The 20,722-nt window shown below is 41.9% G+C and overlaps 3 protein-coding genes across 3 annotated transcripts in view; 2 read left to right on the forward strand and 1 right to left on the reverse strand.

The window, feature by feature from the left end:
- The first annotated feature begins 93 nt into the window (after positions 1-93).
- Positions 94-6,965, forward strand: TRIR (telomerase RNA component interacting RNase). The gene is made up of 3 exons (XM_020809281.3): positions 94-395; positions 2,858-2,935; positions 4,934-6,965. The coding sequence occupies exons 1-3, from the start codon at positions 138-140 to the stop codon at positions 5,039-5,041; spliced, it is 444 nt and encodes a 147-aa protein (XP_020664940.1). The 5' UTR covers positions 94-137; the 3' UTR covers positions 5,042-6,965.
- Positions 6,966-9,667: 2,702 nt separating this feature from the next.
- Positions 9,668-18,010, reverse strand: LOC110082678 (RING finger protein 11). The gene is made up of 3 exons (XM_072990307.2): positions 17,783-18,010; positions 13,950-14,119; positions 9,668-11,280 (listed from the first exon to the last, which is right to left on the reverse strand). The coding sequence occupies exons 1-3, from the start codon at positions 17,912-17,914 to the stop codon at positions 11,109-11,111; spliced, it is 474 nt and encodes a 157-aa protein (XP_072846408.2). The 5' UTR covers positions 17,915-18,010; the 3' UTR covers positions 9,668-11,108.
- The window catches only part of TNPO2 (transportin 2), a 40,875-nt gene continuing 37,497 nt past the window's right edge, over positions 17,345-20,722 (forward strand). Inside the window, exon 1 of the mRNA XM_078385844.1 lies at positions 17,345-17,432. The gene's annotated coding sequence lies outside the window, so the exon portion shown is untranslated. The remainder of the gene's footprint in view (positions 17,433-20,722) is intronic.

Raw genomic sequence — 20,722 nt, forward strand, 5'->3', positions numbered from 1 at the left:
TTCTCTTCGACGTGTAGGCGTTGCTTAGCAACGTCAGCTCTCCCGGTTTCCGAACGTGCCTTGCGTCCAGTGACATTGTCATCGCTCCCCATCGTGCTCTGCGCTTGCGCGTACTCAAGCAGGGAAGGCGGCGCAAGATGGCGGCGGCGCAAGGCGGAGGAGTTGGAGGCCCAGGTTCCGAGGCGGCCGGACCGGGCGGAGTGAACGTGTTCGCCAACGACGGGTCCTTCCTGGAGCTCTTCAAGCGGCGCATGGAGGAGGCCGCTGCGGCGGGAGGGAAGAGCGGAGCGGGGGGAACTGGGGCCGAGACGCAAAAGGAGATCGAACCGCGGCCGGAGCCGCCCGGGGAACAGGAGGCGCCGGGAAAGAAGCGGAGCGGAAGCGCCCTCAGCTTCGTAAGGGATCCGGGCCCTGACCTTTCCTATCTTCTCCCGAGCCTTTTTCTCTTCCCGCCCTTCCTCCCTGCCCTGCCGCTGGTGCCTTCTGTCCGATGCTTTCCCTCCGTGGCAGCTGGGCTCTTGTCTTCCCTTCTGACAGGGCTTTTGGGCTCGTAATAGATCCTTGACAGGCAGGCATTCGACAGGTGAAGCATCTTGCCCACACTCACCTCCTTCCATCCCACATTGGTGTCCCTAACTTCAGCCACAGTTTACTTTCTGTCTTGGTAGCAGAGGTCAAGTTACGATCCCAAGTAAATTATTTTCCTGTCACTGAGCTATTTCACTCTTTTGTAAAGTGATTCTTTTGGATGGCTCTCTTATGTATATGCCGTAACTTTAAGCCAATTAGTGTTGGTGTAGATACTTAGTTCTAATTCCTTCTTCTCTTCCCCCTGGTTTAATGCATAGCGAATAGGATTGTATGGGATGTATCTTGGTTAGAAAACAAACAACAATAAAGTATTCTGCCTAATTTTTCAAATATTGGATATGGGATGAATAGTACCAGAAAACAAGGAACTGGGATGTTTCTTTGAGTTTTGTCAGTTATAAAGTACAGGGAAGTTACTACTGGGATGGAGGATATTTTTATTCTCCAAAGCTACTATAATTTGGTTATTGGAGATCATAAAACAGGCCTTGGAATCTTCTTTGCTCGTTGATCCTAAATATATTTGCTTAGGGATAACTGTCATTAATATTGTTTCTGCTTTCCAAGTAAGTGTTAACAGAACTGTACCAGTGTTTGCTTCAAAAAGTCTCAGCTATTGAGTAGCCAGGCTAAATGTCCCAACAAGTACAAATATTTTTTGTTCCTGTCTAAGAAAGAAAACTTGGAGCAGATCATTGTGGGCCATAGTTTTGAACTGTTTTAGAGATAAATAATTGGAGGCAAATGCGCCCGATGAGTTTTTATTTTAAGGACCAGTCATAATATGCAGCATAATATGCATGTCTTCAAACTAGAAGCACCAGGTAGGGAACAGCTTCTAGCAATAGGTCCTGGTAGATGTCATAGTATTTTATTTTGTCTTGGCTTCTGAAGTATTGCTTGCTAGTTTAATACTAGCATGAACTTACTTTTCATGTGACTTCATGTTAATATGAAGTCACATGAAAAGTAATTTGGGTGCATTAAGAATTAAAATCTTGTGATAAGCTCCTAATAGTTAGGTACATAAAGGTAGTTATTTTCTAGAGTGTTTTGTTCTCTAAAGCAGAAGTGAGCAAGGGCAGTCCTCCAGATGTCATTTGGTAGCAAATTCCAGTGTTTTTCACTGTTGGCTATACTGGCTAGGGCTTATGGGAACTACAAGCCATCTACATCTGGAGGTCTGCACGTTGACCATCTCTTCTCTAAACAGCTGCAGCAAATGCATCACTGCCACAGTTTCTTCACTTAGTGGAGAGTTTTCTGTATAACCGTTTTGAAGCTTTTTGCCTGGCTCTTAGATAATAAATGGATTTCTGTCATCCATGCTGATATAATAATCCCAAAATAAGCTAAGGGTGCATTTTCTCCCCTAGTCAAACAGGAATACTTGAATCTACTCAGCATTCGTAGGTAATAACAGGACAATCCTATGCATGTCACTTCGGAGTAGGCTTTTTTACTTGCTCCCTGGTAAATATGCAAAGGATTGCAGCCCGAGGATTACAAAATAAACTTAGTTTGTTCCCATCTTACAGAATGTGGGTGTTCATAAATAACTGTTTTGTTTTAAAAGTGAAAGTGCAGATGTTATTTGGATTTATAATGCATGCGAGGCTTCAGGGGAAGTGGATAGGAAGAATTTACCAATATATGCCAGGATTACTTCATGGTACTATGGAACAAGCAGAAAGCTGTAGCATCTTTTGTTGACCATTGGAACTCCACTTTTAGCAAAAACAGCATTTGAAACTTTAAGTCATAAAATTGTCATTTTTCAGAATGATATTTGAAACTTTGAACAACCTTCATTTGCTGTTAGAAATATAGGTTTCTGAGATAATGTTCGCTTATAGAGCAGTTCTGTAGCTTTAATTGCCCTCTTAATTATCAGGAAATAAAACCATTTTGTAGGTGCTCCAGAGTGATGTTTTATGGGAGTATAAGTGAAACTTTAGTGGTAATGTTTATTTCTTAATAGGCAATGAGCCTGAAAATAATTCAGATTCCTCCCTTTCTTGTTACATTTTTTTCATGTTTGGGCTTAATTGTACAGTTGTATTGGTGAACACTGCTAAGGTGCCCTTTTACCCTCCTAGCACAACGGTGTAGGTTACGCTCGGCAGCTCTGTACTGACTGACAGGTGTGATGGCGAGCTAAGATGATCTAATTGAAGGACTCCCTATACCGTTATATAGTGGGCAACATTCCCCTTGCAGCTCCCAGGCTCGTATAACGGTTGCAGTCTTCTATCCCTTCACCCAGGTGGGCAAGCGGCGAGGGGGCAGCAAGCTAGCCCTGAAGACAGGAGTGGTAGCCAAGAAACAAAAGACAGAGGATGAGGTAAGCACGGTCCTCTTTATGGTTTGCATATGGAATAGGCAGCTGACAGTCTACAGGACAAAACAAGTGACATTTGTCTCATTTTCTTTGTGTGAAAATTTGGGGAACTGAATGATAACTGTCAACCTTTGCTAACAACTCTAGAGGAAATCTGAGTAGACCAGAAACAGAGAATGTGAGACTCTAGACTTTGTTGGATTGTTCTCCTGTCAGCCTTTGTCAGTGTAACCATTGTTGGTGGATTGTGGGTTTTTTTCTTTTTCAGGTGGGTTTTTTTCTTGCCAACTTTGGAAAAGCTGAGGGCTATTTTTAAGATTTTCCAGTAGCCTGAGGACTGCATTCCCAAGAGCAGTTAGCTAAAGTAGAAGGGATGTGGTGAAAGTTGCTAGTTAGTGTATTTAGTTTTTAAATTTGTAATTTTAATTTAATATTAATATATATCATCAGTTATTTTTACACAGTGAAATCAAGGTGAAATCTCACCCTACCCTTACTTGATTTACTAAATACCCTGTTTCCCCAAAAATAAGACTTAACCTGAAAATAAGCCCTAGTATGATTTTTCACAATGCTCATAATATAAGCCCTACCCCCAAAATAAGCCCTAGTTAAGTGAAACCCCGCCCTGCACCATTGTACAGCAACCAGAAGAAGATATGACTATATTTGAATAAATGTAGATTGTTATACATTGAAAAAATTAAACATCCCCTGAAAATAAGCCCTAATGCATTTTTGGAGCAAAAATTAATATAAGACCCTATCTTATTTTTGGGGAAACACGGTAAGTCACTCATGCTTAATTAGAATATTAATGAATAAAGGCTTTCATTTAAAAATGTATTCCTGTTTTATAAAATTCTATTTCATAAAATATTCTTTCTCCGAAAATAAATGTGTAATCTATTAAAGGAAATTCATTTACTAATCCCTAACACTATTGTTAATGTATTATTATGACAATACTGGTACTTGCAGTAGCAATAGTAGCAAAAGCATTAAAAAATCCCAGCTCTGTGGTTCTTTGATGGCCAAAGAAGCCCTAACTAGAGAGACATGGAGAAGGAAAAGAGCAGGGTGCAGGAGGTAGACTAAAGAGTTCTGATGTAATCAAAGGTAAATAAGTTTTTTCATTGCTTTATAACAAAAGCAAGCAGTAGATAAAATAGTGCAGCAAAGCCACACTGTGTATACTTGATAGTGGATTACCCTTGTGGTTTGGCAGCAGTATTTTCTTTCCAGTTAGGCCAGATGTGAGCAAAAATAAAAAGTCTCTGGCTCTCCATGCAGCCTGTTGGCCACACCTTGCCTAGCCCTTCATTGTGGGCATTAAGATCCCAATAGCATTGGGAGGATCACGTGTTTCCTGCCTCTAGTTTGTGGGGGAGGGGAGAAATGCAGCTACATGTTTTCATTGATTTAGCAAGCAACACTTCAGTAAAATTCATGCTAGTGCCCTACTCTACTAGAAGCTGAGCTCTTCAGTGGAAAACTGCAGATGATTCTGGAAGAACTATAGAATATTTAGATTCTTCTTTCTACACCTCTCAGAAAAGCAGCAAAGCTGGAGGCCAGGCTGAAGTATTCTGTTTGCTTAGAAGGGAGCATATTGTCTTTTGAAGTGACATCCTGGGAACAAGAACTTACTAGCTCTGTGTTATGAGAGATGTCCGTACCTTTTTTCTATTTTCTATAACTTCAGTGAGATCAAAGCAGCAGTACACATGAACTTAACTATTTTTATCTGCACAAAATCTTGTGAGGTGGATTAGATTGAGGTGTGGTGAATAACTTGGGGTCACACTATGAGGTTTATGGCTCAACAAAGATTTGAACCTGGATTGCCTAATCTAAAAGCGATGTATGTTCTTCAGCTCATTAGCTCCCTTTGGCAAGCCACTACTCATAAGAGTAGTCATTTTGAATATGGTATCATAAATGTAAGTATCCTCCAAATACAACCTTTTTAATTTGCTTCCACTTTTTTTTCTCTTCTAGGTTTTGACAAGTAAAGGTGATGCATGGGCCAAATATATGGCTGAAGTGAAAAAATACAAAGCCCACCAGTGCAGTGATGATGATAAAACCCGCCCTTTGGTCAAATAACTTTCATCTCCAGCCTGGACTGTCTCTGATGTACATAATTATTTAAAACATCAAAGGAGAATAGCTCTTTACCACTGACTGAATGCTGCCAAGGCAGCAGGTGACTTGCCATACTTTTATATTTGAGAGTTTAGAGCCTCCTTCACTGGTTCATTTATAATTTTGCTCTTTATCTTCCGAGAACTAAGAACTTTGACTTAGTTATGAATTTTTTTTAAACAGTTTGTAATTCCCCAAATAGTGGAATTGGTCTGACATGTCTTTCCCTGAATCTCCAGGCAACATACCTTGCTGGCAAAATCTTTAGCATTGAGCCTTTTCTCAACACTTCCAGAACACTTGAAGTTCCATCACGAGATAAGCTAACAGCTTTTATCTTTGCCAAATGCATTATATCTTGCTATTGAAGGTGAACTTAATTGTGGTCACATCTGTCCAATCTGCACTGCAGGTAGTAGTGGTCCAGAGCACTTTGTTATGTTGTTTTTGTCCATGACAAAAAATGACTGGTGCTCTGTTTCTTGGTATGCTTCGTTGTCTAGCTGTTCTGACTGCATTTTCCCTTGTCTTTGTTTCACTGTATATTTCAGTGAGTTATGTGATTTAATCCTGAATTCCAGTTGCTGTTAAGACTCTTCCTAGCCTCCTGCTGTGCATGCCCTAATGTAGTATTGGAGACAATTCTGCTTATCCACTGGCTAAAAAGGTAGAAATTTGGTCTGCACCTGTATTGGAGAAAATACAAACCTGCCCTGGGATAAATATATGATTCTAGCCCCTCTAGCTCAGTCCTGAGCTTTGTGGCTAGACTTCTTTTGCACTCTGACTGTGATCTGGGTGATTTGGCCATAGGTCTGGCAATTGTTTGCTGTAAGCACGGGACCTACTTCTTTTCGTGAAGTATCTCCAGTTGGATTTTCTAAAAGGGAGCAGAAACAGCTTAAACCTAAACCCTATTGCCAGTGATGTGGATTCTGTCATGGAGAGTGACTAAATATGCCAGTTTCATTTAAAAGAAACATACAGACCTCTAGTACATTCCCAGTAATTGGGCAGGAATCATGAAAGGAAAATGACCCCCCCCTTTTTTTTTTAAATGAGATGCATGGGGCTTGTGTCTAATCTTACTCTGTTTATGCCATCTGTTGTCAATGGAGTTGACTTTTTGTGTCAGGGACGATGCAGATAAACTACATGATTTTTTTAGCTGTATTATACAAAATATAGTCACTGGGAATAATTTGTACACTGAAGGAAGACCACTTGAGATTTTTGTGTTGTCATCTGAGAGAGGCCTAAATGGATGGATGTTTAATAAAAAGTACACTTAAAGCAGCATGCGGGCCAAATCTTCAGGTAAAATTTTATTTCCTCTGGAAGCTGCTTTGTATTAATCAGAATAGCTTTGGTCCTTTTGTATGACAGATAAAGACACCTGAGTTATGAAAAAATGCTCTTTAATGTTAAATAATCTTGCCAGAATTGCATCCCACCAGAGCACCTTCGAGGCCTTTCCTTTCAGCACATGTAATGGTATGTGCTTGGATCTCTTGAGCATCTGGCACAGCTTTTACATGTATATTTCCACTTAAGAGTATCACACGCTTATTAGGCAGGGATTGGCACTAGAAAGACCTTATCCCAACTCTGCCCCCTCCCATGCATTCAGTCTGAGGTAGTGCCCTGAAAAAGGCTCAGAGTTGTCATGTGAGAGTCTGTTTGCTATTGAAAGCTGAAGCAACTTGGAGGTTTAAATATTTCAGAGGTATCTGATTTCCAGCAGACTATGAAGGGGTGGCAGTTTGCTTCCTTGTTCTACACTTGATCAAGCTCCTTTTATTGCTGTTGATCTCCAAAGCCCTGCTTAGAGAACTGATAATCATTCTTAATACTGGCTTTTTAAAATAAAGTTCTGTTGTGAATATTTGTGAGTCATGTTTTGCTTCTTGTGTAAGTACTTTTTAGGTATTTTATGGCGATTGCAATTGTTTACTGTCGCTATAAGCATACCATCAAAGTCTGAAGTGCCGCATGGTTCTCTGTTTATGGATTAAGGAAAACTACTTAACTTAGATCGCATGGTAGTGATTACTTCTCACAGTCCCATGCCTGAGTTAATACCCAAAACTGCTGGATAAAAAGAGGTATATAAAATACAGATTTATATTACTAAAAAATAGCAGGTTTTTTTATTTACAATCTTTAAAAATTTGGAAGATTTAAGTAGAGCTGGGATGCAATTCCATCATGAAAGATTTCCCTTCAGCTCTGGATTGCTTTATGGGGGAAGAAAGCTGCTTAAACTGCCCATTTAAGTACAGTATTTCTGGAATAGAGGGCAGTCAAAAGAAGGGCAAATAGAAGCTAGTATATAAAATATGATTCCTTTCAGTGATTGAATTCAAAGCTTGGGATTGTTGCTTTTAAAAGAAGCACAGCAATTTTTATACATAACATATTACCTGTTATGAGTAAAAGTGTATTACTACGTTGTTACTTTGGTTGCTTTTTAAAAATATATTAGAAATGGCAAAGTGGCCCTCCCACCAAATATCAGTTCTGCAGTGACAAGTAAATGTTAATATTTGCTTTAAAACATTTTAAAGTAATGACATGGGTCCTTGTTACTGAAATAACAATGAAACAAGTGTTATGTTTACTATATAACTTCCAAGCTGTAGTTACTGTTCCTTGATTAACTTGACCATATTTATGGCTCAGATGTTTTTGTTCTTTCTAACGTGTATTATGTTTTGTATGGTGAAAGTGTTTTGTAAATATCTACTACTACAAGTTTGTTATTTTTCTACAATCTCCATGTCCGATGCCCTGTCACTGCACATTCTTCTTCTCATATTTTTCATCAATATAATCAGCTTCTGTATGGAATTGCCAAAGCAGCCTTGTCTTCTTCCCCATGCAGTCTCCAAATAAGAATTAAACATAATTTGGATTGATGCTAGTAGGCTTAAGATAGCATTCCAGGTACTGCTGAACATTATGAAGCTGCATTCAACAGTCAGACCAGTTGTTTGTCTCATCCTCTCCCATTTTGACTAGTTTATTCTTTCACTGTTCCTCTTAGGGAGATATCTTTATCAATATCTGCTGTTTTTGACCAGAAGTGCCTGGACTTCGAACTACAGTGTGTTTCTCTACCTCTGAGTTATGATTGTTGACTACAGGACTTGATCTCAAGCTATGAAATCCTTACTTAGTAAGCAGAAGGGATAGCAATCTGTGTGTAAGGGCTTTGTTGCTGATAGTTTGATGGAACTGCCAGAAGAAAAACAGCAAAAAGATTTAACATTTGGTCTCCAGTGCTACAGTTGTTATGGCAGATTTATTTGAAAAGCTGGTGTAGAAGAGACAGCTTTCGAGTAGAGGCTCAGAGGCTGACTACATGAGCGTTTAGTCCACTGTTTTCAGTGCTGCAAAGATGGGGTGTGCTCTTAAAGACCGCAGTCAGATTATGTATTTGCTAGAGCACACCAGCCTCACCCTAGAGTGTTGCTACCTGAACCTTTCTGGCCTGTCAAGGGGCTGCTGCTTTTCTGGTGCAGGTATTATTTCTCTGGTTTAGGTTACTTCCAGTGTATGTGATTACTGGCACTGATCCAAAGCAAGGCTTCCAGTTTGAATTTTCCCATATGGTGAAGTGGCTTAATAAGTGAACCATTTCAAGATAATGGTAAATCATGTCCCCTACTCAACAGAGGGCGGGGGAAGTGATTTTTTTTTTACTGTATATAGTTTATTGCTGATGTGTTGCATCAATTATAAAAAATAAAGAATAAACCCTTTTCTTTGCCTTGTCTTTAAGGGCCAGTTGAGAGACCATCCACAGTTAAATCCATGGTGGTGGCTTCATCTGCAGGCAGTTTCTTGACTGGGCCTTTAAGAGAAGACAAGATTTTAAAAAAATTTTATAACTGATGCAGCACATCAGTGATAGTCTATATACAGTCAAAATGAATTTCATTTCCCCTGCCTTTTGCTGAGCAAAGGAGGTGATTAGTTTGGCAATATCCTTAAGTGACTTGCTCATTAAGCCCCTTCAAGATACTGTATTGGCAAAAACATTTCTGTTTGAATGGTTGTGCTTAAATATATTATTCTAATCTAATCAGGGAAGAGAATGAGTTCCAAAGTAGCTCACACTAATTTGCTCCCTGACACTAATAGAGCCACACCCTTGCACACAGCTTGTCTTTTGGTGTCTACTATGTGACAATGAAATAAGACATAGTTATTGTGGATAACACTGATTAGAATAGTTCTGATTAAGACTCAGTGCCGCCTAACAATAAAGGGAAACTAGAGCTTGTTTAGCAGATAGAGTGGATGGTAAATTGATGAGTGGAAGGTAAATTCCCACTCAGACCTTGAAAATCTCTTAGGGGTAGTATTGGTAAAACTACTCTTTAAAACTCTCACATACCCTGAAAGAACTATTAAGGTTGCTCTTAATAGTGACTTGATGGCACATACAACAGAGCAAAACACAATCACTGATGGTTGACCAGCTGATTAATTCCTGTCAGGTTCCGAACAAACTTATTTCTCCTGGTGATGGAAGGGATTTGCAATCAGTTTCTCATATATATATATATATATTTGAAAGGATTATAGGCAATCTATTTTATTTCCATTTGAATGCAATGTACATCAGTTCTGTTTTCAAGTGCTAGATCCTTGTTAAGGACAATACATAATCAAAAAAGCACTTTTCACGCCTCTCCAACTTGCAAGGCAATAAACAAACCATGACTAAGGGAAGCCTTTCCAGGTGGTGAGGTTGCTGCATGGCACTAACTAACAGACTGCATGGGTGATTTCCTATGTAGTAAGAGTCTTCACTTTAACTTGTGTAAGGAAAATGGCAGGCAACAACCTAGAAAAATTTCTTCATTTTTATGAAGAATTCAAATATCTTAATCCATAGTCAGTCTCTAGAAGGGCTTTCCGTTTCCTGAATATCCAACCTTCTGTAAAAATGGTTATTTACAAGTAACACTTCCATTTTGCTCCCTGTAGGCATGTCAAGAAATCTGCAGTAAGGCAGACATTTCAGATTGTGGGAAGCATCCTAAAAATCCAGTTGACAGTCGAACAAAAAATATGTGTGTATGAAATGTTTTCTCTTCAGATCTACCCATGTAACAAGACAAAACCACTCTTGCTATTGTGGATGTGTATGAACTTGAGTGCATTAGCTGGGAGAATCTGCTTTTGCCATCAAGTCCTCCAAAGTGCCATGCTGCATCTTTTCCAAATGGATGAAACCCTCCCCTCTTAATTGAGGGAAATAACATCTAAAAGCAGAACAGAGCAAGAGAATAGTATCCTTCTGTTTCAGCTGAAACAGCAGCCTTTAAACAGAAACACTTCACCTCCAAAAGCAACAGGATCAAGCCCAGCCTCATTATGTGGCCATTTCACCGCCCCATGGTGCCTCTCAAAACGACCCAAACTCCTTGTTTCTTCATTGTGGTGTATGTGCTACTGCATGCATTTTCAGTAGATGTAAACATGCCTGCTCTTTCCACCTGACTTCAATGAAGCACAAGTCCAGAAAAAAAAATTACTGGTGACAGTTCTGATTCTGCCACAATCCCAGAACTCATCTCTAGATTTAAATTTTCAAGATTTCTGTCAGCCACCTCAGTTTTTGGCTGAAAAGTTACAAATTCCATGCAGCACCCTACAAAAAAATAGTACGTATGTGCTATTTCAGTGGGAATTTAGAGCAGTCTGGGGCAGGGAATAATTCTGATCTTCCAAAAACAAATGTTGGGTGTAAGTGAACGGCCAACTCCAGCTTTGCCATCTCCCGCTCCCTCCCCCCTCCCCAACACAATGCTCAAATATGGCACAAGTCGGCCCTAAGTACAGCCAGCAAAACCAGAATGGCTGTGTGTTGTCCTTAAGCCTGGAACCAGGTTCTTTGCTGTAGGATTCTTTGGTGTCTCCCAGAAGTGTGCAAATCTTAAGTGTGCCACTTCACAGCTTCCCTCACACAGCCACAGCCTGGAAGCATGAACAAGAGCAGGGCCACAAAGCCATTTCAGTTATTCTCATAAGAGGATAGCAGGGCAGCATCCACTGGCTCCATGCAAGAGGGGCAAGTGAAAGATCGCATCAGCCAGTCATCAATGCAGTGTACGTGGTAGATGTGTAGACAGGGCAAGAACCGGATGGGGTCACCGTAGACAAAATCCAGCATGCAGATCACACACCTGCAGTTAGGCAGACACAAAAAGAAACAGAATAAAGGTACAGCAAAATGTCTTCCAAGTTTCCTCCCACACATTCCCTGCCCTATTTGCCACAGGGCAGGAAACCCATTTGTTTCTAAAGAACTAGCTGTGTATGATCTGTCCTTATACTCCTCCTGAACACTGCAGCCCAGGCCCTGGTAGTTCTTGTGGCTGGTCCATGACACCATCAACATCACGCCTTTCGGGCAATAAGAACAAACAGTAACACCTCCAGTGATTAGCATCATTCTGGATGCTATTCGTGCTCTGATGAAAGGCCATTCCATTCCCACACTTTTTCTACCAATGGTCAGTACTGTGTGCCTACCAGGTATGCACAGTTTTCACTGCCCCTTTCCAATCCTTGTGAAGGCTGTTTTGAACACACAAGAATTCATGCTCTGAGAATGGAATTTGCTTCAAGGTTAGAGAACCTATAGCTATAACTCCCATCAACTGTGACCAATGCCTCACCATGCTGGCTGGAACTGAAATGAGAGTCAAGTGTTTTCTGGGTGGCCACAGGTACCTCATCTCAATGTACAACCTGACGTTAAAGGAATAGATAGTGTAATGCTCAGAATTTTAAATGCACTATGAATAACTCCCCCTGTACTTGCAAAGTTCCCTAGGCTTCACACGAAGTAGAAGTACTGACCCTCAGTCACCTTCATTCCCCACAATACTCCTGAGTTCCACATGTATCTAGAAGTAATAATTAGGCATAGGCATCCTTCAGTCTCGAGAGACTATGGTAACATGCTCTGAATCGAGGAGTGTCCTCTCCAGAGCATGAAGCCCGGGTAAGGTAATATGGAGGATAGGCTGTTACCCAAGCAGCAGATCCCCCCTCTCCACATTGCTGAAATGGTCCAATGGAAAGGCAAGAGCCAATACAACTGGTTCCAGCAATGTCGCAGGAGTTGGCAGAACGACACATGCTGCCTTCAGGACTCCAGCTCCGGATTTTGCCTCGAGGTTAACTCCTGAAGCCTTTTCCATGAGTGGATATAGCCACAAGGCAGTGGAGAAGGAAAACTCCGATTTCAAAAGTAATAATTACTTGGGAAGTAATAATAGAAGGTATAATTATTATTAGAAACAATAATTACTTGGGAAGTAATAATAGGAGAGGAGGACAGAGCTTCCTTCTTAAGCACTTTTGGCCATCTGGAGAGCAGGGAGGATAAGATGGGCTCTATTGCTGGTGCCTGGTAGGTAGGGAGGCTTAGGTATGGGCGCAGGGCAAGCAAAGGAAGCATGAGGGCAATCCAATTAAGAGCTGGGGATGGCCTACCAGAATGAGAAAAAACAGCAAGGAGACTGCGGTTGAGAAGCCCAACATGGTGGTTGAATAAAGGGACAGATGGGCTGGAAGGGTTCTGAGCCACAAGAGGGATGGGAAAATATGTCGGCATCCCAATGGGTGAAGAAGCTGCCACATAGGAAAGACCCAAAAATGAGCATCTGGCTCTTAGGTGCTGGGAGTCCATGTGTGTTTGGAGCAGAAGGATGCTGAACAGAGATGCCCCAGTTCAAATTGATGGGTTTATGTTTTGGAACTCACACTGTGTTTCTCCCATGTACTCAGGTTATTAGCCAAGTTACTTATCTTTCAGCCTCCGCAATTTTCCTCTTCATGCAAAATGTGTTTCATGACAGGCCATGGTAATCGTAGCAGGCAGCTATTGACTCTGTGCCCCATTTTGTGGCAGCCATTTTGCAATAGCATCCATGATAAAATTCCGGATGTGCTCCCACCAGCCCCCAAATGTTGTAGAACCTTGATTAGGGCAACTCTTTCTCCACCAACTCGAGTTCAGCTCTTTTCTGTGGAACCTGCCTTTTATATCTCCAGTTAGTTGTGACTCATTATGGAGGTATGGACAAGCAGATGTTGGGAAGGGGAAAGGGGATACTGTATCTGCCTCACTCAGTGATCTCAGGCAACTTCTGTTATTATGAAATGACATCTACTTTCACTTACTACTTCCACCTATGCTCCTGCTATGCTGATGGGCTGGGAGAGCATGATCTAATTAGAGTTGTTCAGTCAAAGCAATACTAAATACAGAATGGGCAAGAGCATTGAAGATTTGTGCAAGTCCTTTAGGAGAGGCCTTCCCATTTTCCCTTAAAAGCTATCTTGCTCTATGGTTTTGTGCTTTCTCTCCTCCCAGGTTTCAAGACAATTTTCTTGCCTTTTCTTTAAGGACGCATCTACAATATTTAAAGGATCCTGCAACTTTGACTAATATATTTGTTCAAGTACACACTTTCTACATTTGCAAAATGGATTACCAATGTTTGTCAGCAAGGGTAATACAAAACAGTAGCTGAAACCCTGTTGCTTTGTATAAGAAAATTTGGACATTTTAGTCCTTTCCTTACATGCCCACGCCTATAAGAACTATGCTGGGAACATTTGCTGGTTAAGGAATGGACTGCAAAGTACAAATGTTCTTATACTAAATAATAGGATTTGACCCAATGTACAGTATTACTGTTTCATTTTGGGAAGCAAAATGTAGCACAACAAATCACTATAACAGTGTACATATCCATTAGAAAATAATTACTTATGAGGTTTGTAGGACTCAGCCTAGGCTAACAGACTGCATATAAAACAAAGCACATGGAGAACATACTCTTTGATTTTTTTTTCTGATGGCTCCGAGCCTGGATCAAAGATTCCTTTGGGAAGATGTTGAATTAGCCCAATCCGCTGAGCTATACGAATCTGTTCTTCTTCTGTTAGTTGAGTAGCAAGTCGTGCTTGGCTGGGTGTTGGATGGTACACTGGAATCGGTGCATGTTCCTAGAAAGTCGGAAGACCACACGTCTGAGCAGTTGCTACTCTTGTAACCAAATGCAACAACCCACTTTTGTGGATAGCAATCCAACAGGTAACAGTACTCTTCCCTCATAGACCACTGCATTATTTTGAAAGATCTGTTCATTCAACATGTTTCCTCAAATGTGACTAAGTAATTCTGAATGCTCACATACATCATCATTATGTGCCACCAAGTCAATTCTTATAGCAACCAGTGCATACCATAATTTATCTAACAACTTCAGCTTCACATATATCAAATAAGCTGTATGCATTCACATACAAACTATTTAATATATACAGTATGAGGCTAAAATTGTTAGATAAAATATAGTACACACTGCCACCTGTTTTCAATTCATCATCTGAAGCATTTCCAGGAAATTCAGCCAGCCCACATACACTCATCAAGGAGTGTAATCTGCAAACTGTCTCAGAAGCCTGTATATCATCTACACAAGTTTCAGGGTCCTTGAAGAACTAACTAGAATAATAGAATAACGAAGTTGGAAGGGGTATATAAGGCCATCAAGTCCAAGACCCTGCTCAGTGCAGAAATACAAATCAAAGGATATTTATTTATTAGATTTGTATCCCGCCCATCTAGGTTATGTCTACTCTGGGTGGCTTACAGTAAAACATGAAAAACAACATATAAACAATTAAAACAACAATTCAAATCAATAATATTAGTGGCATTCAAAATGGAAAAGCAAAATGGAAGTTAAGATAGAAAAGAAAATCAAGTAGTGACCGGAGGGAAGGCCTGCCTAAAGAGCCAGGTCTTAAGTTGGCTCTTAAAAACACCCAGCGAGGGAGCCAGGCGAATATCCGCCAAGTGGTTATCTAAGCTTCTCTTGAATGCCTCCAGTGTTGGAGTACTCACCACCTCTTGAGGTAATTGATTCCATTGCCGTATTGCTCTAACAGTTAGGAGGTTTTTCTTGATATTCAACCCAAATCTGGCTTCCTGTAACTTGAGCCCATTGTTGCATGCCCTGAACTCAGGGATGACTGAGAACAGATGCTGCCCCTCCTCTGTATCACAGCCTTTGAAGTATTTGAAAAGTGCTATCATATCTCAAACTAACACAAATCCCATCTTCCTCCTCTAACTAGGAATATACAAATACACATTGATATGAGGTACTTGTATCACAATATATCACCAACATTCAGAGCTCATACCACAATGCCTATCAAACTAAGAATATTGATTTTTCCAAAAGATAGTTGTGTTTGTCTTTTTTTAAATTTTGTATCATTTATATGCTGCCTTTTTCCTGGTGAAGGGGCCCAAGGTGGCTCACATTATTAAAACAAGTAATACTAAAAACATATTAAATAACAGATTGAAAGTGATGTACTCCACTTGCGTGTGAAGAAGCAGAATATAGCCTCATGCCAAATAATATTTATGAGTCCTTATGGTGCCACAAGTCTGTTGTTTTTGTCCTGTGCTGAGTTAGACCTTTCACCCATCTAGCCCAGTATTGCTAATTCTCCCTGGTACCAGCTCTCCAAAGTTTCAGGTAGGTTTCTTTCTTGGTTCTACATGGAGATTGAGCCTGACTGAACCTTTGCAGCATGCTTTACTATATGCGTTATTACGACTTTCACATAGTATGGTAGTAGCCCCTTGACCTGAGCCCCTACATTTGAAATAAGTGAAAGTATTTAACAAGCTATAATTTGCCCCAAAGAAACACAACAAACTTCGGTCCCTCTAGCTAATACTAAAAAGTGTTGTTCCATTCATAGGTTCAAGACATGACAGCTGCATTGCTGGTTGAAACCAGCGGTCTACTAGGCTCAGCATTTTGTCTAATACTGGCCAGAGGAAAGCTGCCAGGAACTCAGAAACAGAGCATGATTCTGACTCCCCCGCCCCCACCCCTGTTCTGGGGAACCATCATTATCTTTTGAACAGGGCAGTCACCAACAAAACAAGTATTTTTCAGGCATTTGGTTACACAACATCCTGTGGTAATGAATTCCATAGATGTGTTCTTTTATTAATCTGCCATCAATTTCAGTAGCTTTTTGTAGTTACTATAAAAATTTCTCATCCAAGTTGTGCTCTTTTCTCTAGGGTATGCTGATAATTCAAATGGGATTAAAAACCCACTTTTTCATTCCATTCCTCTGCTGTTTCTGGAACTGAGACACTTATTTCTCCAGCCTGTCTCTTCCATAAATTTAAAGCAAAGAGTGCTTTGGTGACTCATACTTCCACCTTCCTTTGGCCTTTCCAGGCTTTTCTTCCTGTTAAATTGCTTTCTCCTCTTTGGGGAATGCTGCCCTGCAGGTATGGTAGCATGGACAAATGCAAGTAAAGGAAATAGAAATTACTGCAAAAATTCTCAGGCACCAGAAAGCAAAAATCAACAGCTAACTCTAGAAGAGTGGCTTGGAGAGTAAGACCTAATTATCATGCGTTCCAGGTTATTTGCCTGTGGAAGAAGATAACATATGTAAAAAACCACAGTCTCTTTGATCAACATACCTCAGTGTCTTCTGGAGATCAATCTAAGGTCCAAGCACACCTGCCCACTAAGGCAGAGTGTAGAGCCTAAGATTTAATATCCAACCAAAAACCTTTGAGGGAGAATATTCAGCCTCCCTAAATAAAGCATGAAGCCCCCTTCACCGGATGAATCATATGGGATGGCATCTTCCACAGCTGACCCAAAACCCTGGTCCTTTACTTAAGAGGCCTGCCATAATCTCAACTCTAGAACTCAATTCACATCTTCTAGCCTTCTTTCTGGTAAGGGATGGTTAAGTAATCCAGCTACAGCAGGCTGAAGGTTAAAAGGGCGATACTGTTCTTTCTATCTATCTATCTATCTATCTATCTATCTATCTATCTATCTATCTATCTATCTATCTATCTATCTATCTATCTATCTATTTATTTATTGGATTTCTATCCCGCCCCTCTAGACCAAAGGTGGCTTCCAGACTCCACCTTTCCTTCTTTAGCAGATTTTTTTTCACTGCCAGTTGTGTATGTAGGGAGCCAAAGGGAGTGGTGAGAAGACACAGAAAGGTTACAAACTGTCTAGACTCCTCCTAAAATTCTGTGAAGAACAGCAGGGTGATTGCACAAAAAGAACCGCATCTAGGAGCCTCCGAAGCAAAAAAAAAAAAAAAAGATACTGTCCCAGCCCTATCTTCAGCCTCATATGACTATTCCTGCGTCATAACTGGAGTGAATAATCGAACGAACTGACCCCAAACATAGACACAGATCCTACTGACATACAGGATTCAACCCAGTTGCGCTCACAGGGTAAGTCACACACAGTCAAAACAAAAGTCCCCATCCTTGCCTAGCTGTGTCTAGTCGGCGTGGAAGGGGAAAGGGCGTCTTGGGGGCTCCACGCAGCACCCCAAGCCCACCTCTAGGCAGTCGCCCGTTCCTGGCGAATTGGCCCCAGGGAGGCAGCTCCCGAAACCGTCCCTTCTCTCTCTCGAGGCCACGCGATCTCCCTCCAAAGCACCCGAGGGTCCCCCGCCCCACATGCCTGGGTGACCCAGCACAGCCTCGTCGGCTCCCCACGGCGGACCCAGCTGCCCGGCTGGCGAGAGAGCCAGGGAACACGACCCCCAGCGCTGCCAGCCCTCCTCCTTCCTCGGTACCTGGTAAGGAGGCGGCGGGGCAGGGATGGGTGGTGGAGGTGGATCCCCAGGCCCGAGGCTCGCCCCATCGCCCGTAGAGTCGTTAAGCAGCGAGAGGTCATCAGCCGCCTGCGAGGACAGGCAGCCCCCCATGCCCACCCGAGCCTGCCCGCTCGGGGCCGCTGCCGGGTCCGGCCCGGGCAAACTCCCTCCGCCAGCTCCGGAATCGCGGGGGAGGGGGAAAAAAGAGGCCCTCGCGTGGCATGCCGGGAAAGGTAGTTCCAACCCAGGGAAGGCTGCGCTTGCGTAGTACGGTCTCGGCCCTCGGGAGGAGAGCCGAGGACGTGCTGGACTGGAGAACGGGGCGAGTGTACGGGGAGGTCGTTTCGCTTTTAAATTGGGACGAAAAACAAAAGAATCGCCCTAAAAACTCCAATCTGTTTTCAATTGTAGCTACGCTTTATGTAAGCAACAGATTCAGCAGCCCTGCGCCCTACTTCCTCGGGTGACACCGCTTTAGGTGGGCAAAATAGCCCCAGGGGTTGCGCCTTGCCTTGGGGGGAAGGGGAGAAGAGCATGGCTTTCGCCTCTCCCGAGGACGGAGGCGATGGTCCGTGCTTTGCCTTGGAGCACAATGTTGCCCATCCCCGCCCCATGTCCCTCTCTCCTGCTCGGGGAAGATGGGCGTGTGTGGGTTGTCTGGAGTATTAACTACACGCAGGGCGCCTATTTCATGGCACGTGTGTGTGTGTGTGTGTCGAATCGGAGTTGTATCCCCTTTCAGTCCAGTGCTCATTCTGGAGTTTTCCCTCTTCGTGGTGGAAATTAGAGATTCGGACATACTGTATGTGGTCTTTCTAGGGGACGAGTCCACTTCCGGCAGATCAGCGAATCTTGGCAGTCGCAGTAATAAAAAGCACGGGCTTTGCCTCTGTGTCTCAGTTTGCCCTGGTGAAAGAAATACCGTAGGGGTTTTTTCACCGTGCAGGAGGTGGTGGTGCTGGATTTCTAGCTGTGATGTTAAGAGGGGTGGTCCCAACACGTCAGGAGGGCATCAGATTAGGCAGGGTATGAATCCTCACTGTGTGGCACGAGGGAGCCCAGGAATAAATACAACCTTCCTTTTGCCAGACTCCAAGGATTAAAGTTGTTGTTGTTGCGATGTGAATGTGTTCACAGGTGGGCGAGCATGTCCATTTATTTGGAGACTGGGGCTATGATGAAGAGTGCAAAAGACCAGGTAGTTGGCTGGTAGTAAATGGAAGTTCAGGGTTGGGTAGCTTTCAAAAAGATAAGATAAATCTTTCAGTTCCTGTACCAGCTGCAATGTGGTGGTTTAGAAGGGGGAAGTACTGTAGCCCTCAAATACAGCTGCATTGTATCCCATCTCCTCCTCTTCTCACATCTCTAGCCTATTTACCCTAAAAGGCCATGCCGCTGAAAATATGCATTATTTGTAGTTGAAACAATCTGTGTTTTCATGCATTATTTGTAGTTGAAAGAGTCATTATTTCAAAGCCACAATATTTTTTTTCTGTTGCTAGCAAGGAGGCTTGAAATAAGAGGCTGGAGGTATGGCAGGGGAGAGATGTAAGATTTGGTTGCAGTATTGGCTGAAATTCAGTAGTAACTAACAACTTGAGTAGCCCATTGAATCAGTTGAGATAAGTCAACACCTATGTAATTCCGACAGATTTAATGGACCTATTGGAATTGTGACTTACTACTGGATTTTAGCCAATCTGTCTTGACCTGCTAGAAGTGAGCATTGAAATACCAATCTGGGCAAAGAATGGGCCAGTGTTGGGCTGCTGTTAAAGGTTTGCTTGTGCAGCAGCCTGTTAAGAGAGCGATTTCTGCCTAGGCAGTGAAGACCACTTTCATGTCATTTTGCCTTTTACAAAAGGCAAGCAACTTGTTTTTACTCAGTTTGCCCAGTCTTATTGAGTAAATAAAATTCAAGAACACTTATTAAGGTTAGGTATTGGTGATGTTTTACATTCATTATACAGTTTTGTTTTCCTGAAAAGCAGACATCAGAGACTTGTTGCAATACTTTGAAAACAAAAAGTGCTGGAACAGAAAAAAGGGAACCTCTGCTTGCATTTCCTGTAGCTGAGAGACAGTAAAGCAAGGATCTGTCGTTGCACATGGGCAGACATGGTTATGGGACATGCAGGGTGGTTCCTCATTTTTCCTTTAATTTAATTGGAAAAGATTATATCACTGAGTCTGACTTTCTCCACCCCCTTTGTTAATGACATACATGGGTGGAGTGGCTGCTGTTTTCACCTTCTGGCCACAGTGATTTTTTTGCCTTTGCTGCACAGAATGGCGGAACAGATGCTGCCTAACAGATACTCCTCCAAACAGATTTCTTCAGATGTCTTGGATTGTGTATGACTCCAATAATCCTCTAACCAGAGGGATTCCTCTCGTTCTGAACTTGGATCCCCATCATCACAAGCTCAGAGGACGGTGCTGTATGTTTCTGTTCTTTTTTGTCCCATTTCCTGATTTATCAGATATTTTAGGTAAATTCCTGTCACACCTTATCTAATTAATGGGTTCTGGGATGGCACAGAATAGGGTTTCCAGGTAGGAAATACAGTAGCAACAGATCCTTTGCTCTTTAATTTTATTTTTTTGAAGTCTGCATTGAGATGACCTCAATCCAATAGCATGTTACTGTGTTATTAAATCAGCTGTTGCAAAGAGGCTTTTAGGCTACATCTGGGTCTTTAAAACCCCAAACAACCTTCAGCTGTGTAGATCACACAAATTCAGGATGCGTGTTTAAAGAGAAATCAGTAGGACCTAACCCTGCCACTTATAATAATCATCACTTTTTACAAGAGGTTAATTTCATTACCTTGTACTTGAATAAAGAGAGTCAACAAGTGTTCCTTTAAAATAGCTCAGGATTCCCAATCACAAATGGGGGCTGTAGTGCAAACTTTT

This window comes from Pogona vitticeps, chromosome 2 (genome assembly GCF_051106095.1).
Source record: "Pogona vitticeps strain Pit_001003342236 chromosome 2, PviZW2.1, whole genome shotgun sequence".
NCBI lineage: Eukaryota > Metazoa > Chordata > Lepidosauria > Squamata > Agamidae > Pogona > Pogona vitticeps.